The sequence below is a fragment of the Carassius auratus genome, unplaced genomic scaffold (genome assembly GCF_003368295.1).
Source record: "Carassius auratus strain Wakin unplaced genomic scaffold, ASM336829v1 scaf_tig00215878, whole genome shotgun sequence".
In the NCBI taxonomy this organism is placed as follows: domain Eukaryota; kingdom Metazoa; phylum Chordata; class Actinopteri; order Cypriniformes; family Cyprinidae; genus Carassius; species Carassius auratus.
Genome location: NW_020528288.1, coordinates 235,059 through 244,553, shown reverse-complemented (window position 1 = coordinate 244,553; position 9,495 = coordinate 235,059). Strand labels below are relative to the sequence as shown.

At 34.2% G+C, this 9,495-nt stretch overlaps 1 protein-coding gene across 1 annotated transcript; it reads left to right on the top strand.

Annotated features, from left to right (window-relative positions):
* Positions 1-5,680: 5,680 nt before the first annotated feature.
* On the top strand, positions 5,681-9,337 carry cuedc2 (CUE domain containing 2). The gene is made up of 9 exons (XM_026261532.1): positions 5,681-5,863; positions 6,441-6,515; positions 6,607-6,750; positions 6,870-6,931; positions 7,134-7,258; positions 7,344-7,514; positions 7,972-8,036; positions 8,147-8,207; positions 8,482-9,337. The coding sequence occupies exons 2-9, from the start codon at positions 6,442-6,444 to the stop codon at positions 8,626-8,628; spliced, it is 849 nt and encodes a 282-aa protein (XP_026117317.1). The 5' UTR covers positions 5,681-5,863; position 6,441; the 3' UTR covers positions 8,629-9,337.
* The last annotated feature ends 158 nt before the right edge of the window (positions 9,338-9,495 follow it).

The following is a 9,495-nucleotide window of genomic DNA, read 5'->3' as shown; positions in this document are numbered from 1 at the left end:
TTCCACAACATTAAAAAAAAATCACAGTATAAAATGTAACAAAAAGAGGATTTAAGTCAAAGTCATTAAATAAAAATATAAAGTAGAATGTTAAAACTTGTGACAAATATTTCACAATTTAAAATTCTAAGAAAAAAATACATCTTCTACTCTTCAAATTAGGGTTTTGGTGACAACACCGAATCTGAAGGAGAAAAACTGTATATGCTCAGAGTTACTCAACTGCATGAACGCATGCCCAATTCTGCTACATTATTCTCTGAGCCGCGTAAATGATCAAACCTGATGACAGTCTCAGTCTGAGGAAGAGACAGAGCCTACAAAAGGGAAAGTGACAGGCCCTTCTACAACAGATGTTTCTACCGAGGGGAGTCTACTCTCCACTGAGCAGTCTCACACATGAGAGAAACCCAAAAGCTCTGGAAACAGTCCTAAAAATGTATGTTCTCTGGTAAAAACGCCCCCCCCCCCCCCCCTCAATACGGACTACCCACCATTGAATATTCCAGACTTGTTCAAAAACACAGAGGGGTATTAACACATAAAAAGCAAAGTACCGTTGCCAAAGTTTGTACAAAAGGCAAGAAAGAAACCACTGAAGAGCAATCTTAAAGTGATAGTTCACCCAAAAATGACAATTCTGTCATCATCTACGCACCCTCATGTCATACCAAACCTTTCTAACTTTCTTTCTTACATGGAAAACAAAAGATGATTCTTAGAAAGCATTTTTCTTCAGGAACAGGTATGGTCACCACTGGAAAAGAGAAGCTTGAACATTCTTCTAAGTCACTCATTTTGTGTTTCACATACAAAAGAAAGACCTACAGGTTTGCAATTACACGAGGGGAGTAAATAATGACAGAATTTTCACTTTTGGCTGAACTATCCCTTTAAATTGTACCACACAGAGCGTTTGCTTCTATTGACCCACAATCCTGAGAAGAGCCACACTATTGACGGAAAACAAAACGCATTAGAAAGGCCATTTGTCAAAAACGCTGCTCTCCAGATCTATCATGAAAAGAAAAATTTTCCCACTGTAAACGATAACACACGTCTGTTCTTCATTTCCAACAGATCAATGTTAATATGCAGGGGGTCCTGAAGATGGATGGCGGACACACTTTAACCAGTTAAGTGCTGGGGTCACATCACAGACGGGCTTGATAAGAAGTATGAGCCAGAAACAAGGTCTTCATTTGAGATAAAGCGCTTCATAAATCATAAACCATAAGATGTGTCATATATAGACGCTGTAGCATGCATATACACTGTATGCTCGATTTCAGAGGAGATTTTCAGAAGAGAAGATACGAGGACAAGCTGACCTTTTTAATGATTTATATCTGACGACTACTGCTGGTTTAAGATTGGTCACCACAAAACTGCCATTAATAAGATAATTTCATATGAAACCAAACATGGGGATAAAAGGAAAGCTACTTAATAAAACAGAAAATACGCTGAATTACACATGCTACACGGAAGAGACTTAACTAATAAAAATAATTTCAGAATCAACAAATTCATACTTGCTCATTTAACGAGTTTAGTGGTTTATTCAAGCATTTAAACTCATCTACAATAGACAACGTCCACTGCACAAAACCGCATTATGCCTCTTGTTCGCAGTGGGTCTTAGGGAGCAGTGGCCAGTCTGGTGCCTATTTCCTTGAGACAGGATCTAAGCAGGAGCCAGACGGGAAGGCAAGCATTGCCTTGCAGGAGTCCGGATAAGCCAGCTCTGATGGCTTGATACAGCTCCAGACCCCCAAGCCTGATACCCTGGCCACAGAAGCGGCTCTAAATAATGTTTGCCATGCCTGCAGAATGCATGCTACTGTTTGACATTGAGCTTCCTGCTACTAGTCTTTCATAAAGATAAGAGTCGGAGATCACCACCTGGCAACAAACTACTGAAAATGCACAAAAATAATAAAAATAAATATATATGATTATTATTTTTATCATTAAATAAATACCTCAAATTGTAGTGTAGTTTAAATAGTCTCAGACTATTAAATAGTCTTCAGTTAAGTGAAAGTTGCTTTTGAACTTAAAATTAATTTTAAACTGCATGTGTTTCTAAAACATATATTGAACAATTTAAATTATTTTCCTCTCTTAAGTGATGATGGAAAGCCCAGCTTCATGCAGTATGACTGTGTGATTGAATTCTATTCATTTATTTCACCATTTGAGGTCTAGGAGGCAAAATGTGAAAGCTTGAAAAAGCTCATTAATAAAACTCGGTGGCTTCAATTACACAATAGATTTGTTCAATTTTTAACGATATCTGTGAGACGAAAACAAAAATCTGTTGATTTGATTTTGGCACTTGGGTAATTCAATTCAGATCATCTAATATATGAAAGAATGAATATAATAATACACATTCACTTCAAAGTATAATAAAGTTAATAAAAAAAATGTGAAAATCGCTGTACCTGAACTGTGAATCATACATTAATAAAATAATTAGAGATGTGTTCCGACAGACAGCTTCTGGTATTATTGTCTAAAGTTGAGGAAAAGGTAATTAATTTGGCAGTAAATTTATTCGCACCGTGTTTGGCTCCTCTAACGAAGGAGAGGAAATTGCAAAGCTGAGATCAAGTCTTCCTCCATTGTGTCTGATCAAATGGAAATCTCTCTCTTTTAACACAATATGCACATTGTGTATCCTGGCCTTCCATTGCTGAATGACATGCTTGAGCATACCAGTAACTATGAGTGAAAAGCTTTTAATTACTTTTTAATGTTTTAAATACAAAATGTTTTTGAAATAGTTATTCATTTATAACAGACAAATTAAACAGTAAAATTATAACATATATATACAAAAAAACTAGAAGTGATAGGAGTATTTTTAGGAAGACAAGCTAAAATATATTTATCTGATATACAATAAAATACACAAAAATATAGGCGATATCAAAAGACACTACCACCGTCAAAGAAAACTTCTCTTTAAAACACAGTGTGCGATTTTTATGGAGAAATGTAAATTAAACTTCTGTATAACAGATTTCACAATACAGCTGTAAGTTCTTGATTTCTCATCTGGTTTCTGTACACACAGAGCAACAACCAGGTGTGTCTAACAAACATCAGAGCTGTTCAGAACAATTTAACATATGTAAGTGGATTGTGTTTCATACAGTATGTTAAAGCTCTCTTACGGGATGTGCTTCGTGACACTGTGGTCCCTGCAGGTTCAGTAGAGGGTCTCTGTGGCCCACCTTGAGCTCAAGGGTTCTGGCACGCTGGCAGATGGGACACATCATGCCTTCAACTGGAAAATAGTTCTCCTGTGTCAGTAATGGCAAATGCAAGGCAAGAATAAGTAAAAGTGTCAGTGCCTCTGGTAAAAGTATGAAAGTTTGAAAAAATAAAATCAACATACTGTTTTTTCTTTTGCAAAAATTAAATAGTTTTGTATATCTATAGAGCATTTTCAAATAAAATAAAAATAAAATATATTCATCAAAATACATTATGTCCATTCATTTAAGTATTTACGAAAATATAAACTATATTGTATTAAATAAATTCTTAAATTATTTTTCTGTCTGCCAACAGTAACGATGCAGAAGTGTATCATGACTCAATGCAGCCACCTAGTGTCCATACCGTGAATCTCAAAAACCTTTTCAATATATCTCCAAATTTATATCACAACTTAAAAATAGAAACAGCGTGATATTTTTTTGCTGTAGTTGCTGGATAACAGTAGACCACAATAAAACTTGGTAGATTTCAAATTTGACATTAACCGTTCACACATTTTCATTACAGTTCATGGAAATTTCAAATTGAAGTTGTATTATTTTTTTATATTTCATCCGTTAATTGATTATAATTTCATTGTATGTTACCATTTACATGTTTAGTTTTTTATAAAATGCCATTGTGACAACTTACCCCATTTATAGTGACAATATATATATAGCCTCTCTACACTTACAATAAATAAGAACCTTGACTCTCCTTAACCCAGTAAAAAACACAGAAATGTACTGCTTTAATTCACCTCTAAAATTTGTAAAATATGTCACCTCTGACCTTATGATCTTACCCTATAGCCTTTTTTCTTATGAATAAGTCATATGCATTCATAATTAAGAATGCATATTATCTGATACACATTAAAAGCTAGCTACCTTTCATCCAATTAGGCTGAGTTGTTAGTCAACTTCATTATAAGGTCTAAAAGAACACACTGCCATATTCTTATTATATATCCACTGTGTATATAAAGAATAGGGAAGTTTTTTTTCATGCATTCAGTTTGTAAGAGAATTCTACATGCCACTAACCCAAGAGGGTTAAACAGAGTCCAGCCAACATGAGACGTCTTCTCCTAGACTCATTATCAGCCTCATGTACTGTATTTCCCGTGCTAATAATGAAACAGTGCAGCTGGATAAAACACTCACGCGTGATGAAGCATTAATTATGCAGTGCTAAACATCTATGAAACCAATTTGTAATCAGGAGGCGTGACAGCATACACTAGTGTAATAACACTGGAGCTCTCTTTACCCCTTATATGTGCACTAACAGATGCTGACGTATGTGAGGAAGGGCCTTATAAAAGATCAGTAAAACACTACAGACAGCACCAGTTATTGGAGGCAGATCAACAACAGACATTTTGATTTTTATATATATATATTCTTAATGGGTCTAATGATAAGTGGCATCCTTGGCTTGATCAAATCCAACAGAAAACAACTGCGTTTACAGGTAAAGTAACTAGTTCAGTGTATTATTTGCATAAATTTCCCAATTCACATAACAGCTACTCATTCTCAAGTGTGAAACCCATAGAATTTTGGCCTAAAGAGGTCAAAACAGAAAACATAAATAAAAATAATTTGCAATGTACAACCAAAAGAAAAAATCTAATGACATATATAAAATGATTATTATAGTAGCAGTTCTTTGTGCCAGCAATAAAAACCAATGTAAATAAAAATAAACTATTTCTAATAGTTTATGCACAATAATGATCATGAAAATAATATGATTATTAATATTATTATATTAGTAGGTATGGTAGCAAATAAATGAGTGTTTATTTGTAAATAAAATATTTATAATGTATAGGTTTATTGTTAAATGTATTTCTTCATTTAAAATATTTTTTTATTATGTAAGGTATGTAGTATGTTTTATAATTATTATTATTAGGCCTATTATTACAAAAAATATTCATCAAATATATTTATTACTATATTCAATTGTTAAGAGACAAATGTAGAAATAAAACAATGACCATTTTAATTGTTTTCTGATGCTTAACCTAAAATTACTATGTATCCTTATGCAAAATATTGTTCAATCTACTTGCAATTAGTTGACAAAAAATTGTTTGCTATGGGTGCTATACTTTGGTCTTTGTTTGTGAATCAGAAGATGACCTGAAACAAATGTTCTACTAAAATATCACAACTAAGACTCAGTAATCATAGCAGTCATAATCAAGTAAGGCATCATCTGGTAGAGTCACATTAAACATTTGAACTCCAAGCGTAAATCCGCGCTATGGCACAGCTCTATACATTAAATGCTAAATAAACAGAATTATACATCAGAATAGGCAATAAAGGGAGTATAATGCGTTTGCTCAGCTCTGTAAATGCAATCAAAACAGTGACACGAGGGTGTGTTTACATTAAAGCGGACGTGACGTCAAAGGTTTTGAACCTCAGCGACCGCGCGCAGGGCTAATGGATTAGCTATATATTTTACGATTTATTGCCAGCTTGCCAACACAAGTTATCAGTTTTTACGAGCTGATTTTTTTTTTTTTATTCTTCTTTGTATTCTTTTAGCTGTGCGCTTTGATCCAAAGGTGAGACGAACATCTAAAGGCCTTTGCGCATGTTATAGGACTATGCTAGTTAGCCATCGGCTACCCAACTGAGCACAGATAAACAAACCATGATGTCTTTTTAACTAATGCTTTTATTTGACAGCGGATGAATGCATATAATTTGTCCACCGTGTTTGTTTATGTTAAGCATAAGATTGTCTGTGCAACTGTATGATTATACACTAAAACATTTTGTAGAGATCGCGTGCAAATGCTGCCGTTTTGCAAACATGTTTTCAAACACATTAAATAAAATGATTTAGTAATAAAAAATCTGTGCACTCAGTATGCATCCATGTCGAAGCCCGCAAAACGATCTGTTTTTGGACTAATGGGCCTTGCATAATAAAGTAGTTTGTTGCAACTTTTTGCAAAAAATGTGCAGACTCTTGTTTGTTTAACCTTCAATTCGAGGTGTCCAAGTTACTCGCATATTGATCACAATCTCCAACACGCTGCCAAAGTAATGTCGTTTTTGTGTTTTTTTATACCTTAAAACTCGTATGGTTCTCTAACAAGTTGTCGTTGCTTCTTTTTTTGATTCGACTGCATGTAGGATGGATCTTCAAAAAATAATCCACGACGCGCTGTACGACTTCATTTTGTCATATATTCCTCATGCGGATCTGAGGTGAGGGCGTGTCATACCTTTAATTAAGGTTATTTGTTCTCGTCAACCATTAAAATATACCAATGACGTGTTATTTTTTATTTTTTATCAGTACTCTAGATGATGTGATTTTGTCCTACATCACCGGGGTGCTGGAGGATTTGGGATCTCAAGAAAGTGTGGAGGAAAACTTCGATGTCGAGGTGTTCGTTGAAATGTTGGAAGCATACATTCCTGGTTTTTCAGATATTGACAGGTAGCTGTGGGCATATTTCATGCAAGTTTAATATTTCTGAGATTTACTATTATATTAATACTCTGTAATATTTTCATGTTTTTTGACTGCTGGTATAAATGTATATTTTTTTCTTACAGTGTCAAAGTTTGTGAGATGATGTTTAATCTGGCATCAAAGTTGGCCTCAGCCCGAGACACAGGTAATTTTCCTTTAATGACAGATGTTGCATTTTTTATTAGATTATATTGGTTACATTCAGTTTTGTCATAAAAAGAAAATCAACCAAAAAAAAAACCTGGCCCATTGCGAACCTATTAGCAGGTGCATAGCACAAAGGTACTTATGTGAAGAAACAGGAAAATGTCCACTAATCTGAAATGTGATTTGTGTCTGTGTTTAAGAATCTGAAGAGATGAAAATAGAAGAAGGTAACATTTCCCTCTCAGAAAGCCCTTCATTTACCCACGGAGATTCAAGAGAAAAGACACAAAACCTCACATTACAAGCAGAGGGAGCCACAGCTCAGGTATTGGGCTTTCAAGTACATTCACATGTACCAGTTGCTGGCAAGCTGTTTGCAAATGAATATGTGTATGGGAATGTGTTTTCAGGTTAGTGAATCATCGTGGGACACACAGGAGCAACATCTTCTTGAGATGTTTCCTAAATGCAGTGTGACAGAGGCCAGAAGTGCGCTGTCTATTGCTAAAGGAGACATGGAAGAAGCTGTTCGTCTTATTATTGAGGGAGATGTCCAGCTTAAGTGCCCAACGTCTCTCGATGTAAGTTCATTTGTAGCTCCTTTTACTAAAGTTATTTAATTTCTTAAATCTTAATTATAGAAGGGTCTATAATTAGGATTTTTGCCTTTTATTTCTTTAACTGTTATTCAAGATTAATGGTTTTTATATTTTAAAGATAATATAGTGATATTTTGTTGCAGATCAGTTTCGTGTTGGTAAAACTGTTAAAAACAACTTTTGTTAATTGAAATGAAGCTGAAAATTTTTTTTAAATTTAAGATGGAAAATTTTAAAATAAAAAAATCTTTCATATATTTGCAAAAAGTAAAAAAATAAGTAAAAAAATTAATAAATTGAAGCTAAAAAGAAAAAAATGTAAAACTAAAACTACAATAAAAACTGATCATATAAAATATTAGGATACTCAAAATATTAAATAATACTATAATAGTAATACAAAAATTACAATGATGCCCCAAACATTTTATATTTTTAGGCAAACCAAGGGAAGACTGTTTCTGCTGAAGTTGATCAGAAACTTAAAGCAAGCATTTTAGAAAAGTGAGTTGTCATCTTGATCTCAAATTCTTTTCAATTATTTCACAAACTTGTTATGTTGGATGTCACTGAAAGTTGCAAAAAATGTCTAATCAAATGTTTTGAAACCGCAGGTACATGCTGGTTGATAATGAAGAAGACAAGAAAGTGCACAGACCAGTCACTCCAAAAGATGTACGTATTGTATATACATCAATGGATTTATTTGTCAATTCTTTTTCCTATTCTGTCTGTTTTCTTTTAATTTATTATATTATTTAAAAGCCCTTGCTATGTGTACTGCGTTATGATAACTGATACTTGTTATAGCACTTGTATATCATTGTTCTTTTGTTGATTTTGATTGCTTCCATTGTCCTCGTTTGGATAAAAGCGTCTGCTAAATGACTAAATGTAATGTAATTATGTGGATATTAATTCTTTCCACTTCCTGTATGATCCTCTGCAGGCTCCTAAGAAACTGGTGCGCTATCATGGCAGTCAGGTGGTCACCACAAAGGGAGAGCGATACCACCTAGTCAAGAAAGAAGAACCGGATGACATGAAGAAGACTTACGTTAGTCTCAAACCAGCACGCAAATATCGCTTTCATTGATGTCAGGAATCTTCTTGCTGGACCATTCAAAGTCAACCCTCTTTGTTTTTGAAATCTGTGTCTGGTTATCTGACTGGAAACAAATGATTTAGTTTTTATTTGAATGTATCTCAGTCCAAATGTGTGTCCATTTACATACATTGTGCTGGAGGTTTTGTTTCTTGGGAGTTTTGATGTCTTAATTCATTTGCTGTTCTGTGTAATCTCCCAGCAGGTCTCTTTTTTGGAGCCCTTATACGTTACTGTATTTATTTTTTTAACTACTTTTTGAAACATGAAGGTGTTAACAGCCTAACCCTGTTTTACAGATCATTTTACTGAAAGTTGTTGAATTGTTCCGCTAAGTGGTTGTTTTGTTCTAAAATCAATCAATTTAGCTTGTTTTCGGTAGCAGGAAACAGTTGAACATCAGCGTTTGTATTTTGCACTCTGTGTTTATCTGCATATACAGAAGTAAAAAGACTCCATACAGAGAGTAATATTCCTACAGAGACTAAAGAATAGCAGGGTGTGTTTGACAGTTGAGTTTAGTTGCAGTTCACAAACAAGGTCTGCCTGTTAATTTGGGATTCAGCACCTCATATACACTGGACAAGCTTTGAATAGACCAAAACTTCATCTGAATATTAGCTAGAGTTAGTTAGTCTATATTGTGCAGTTGCATAGTTTTCGTAATGGATGTGCGAAATGGATTTGTGTTCACTGTTAACAGTTGTATTGTCATTTCCATATTACACCAGTATTTGACAGAGTTTGTGCTTGATGTATTCAGTTTACATGTAAACCATGTTGTCCTTGTCATAGAATTGCAGTATCAGCTGTCAATTACTCCACAGTGGCCCTAAAACTGAAGTGCAGTGATTAGAT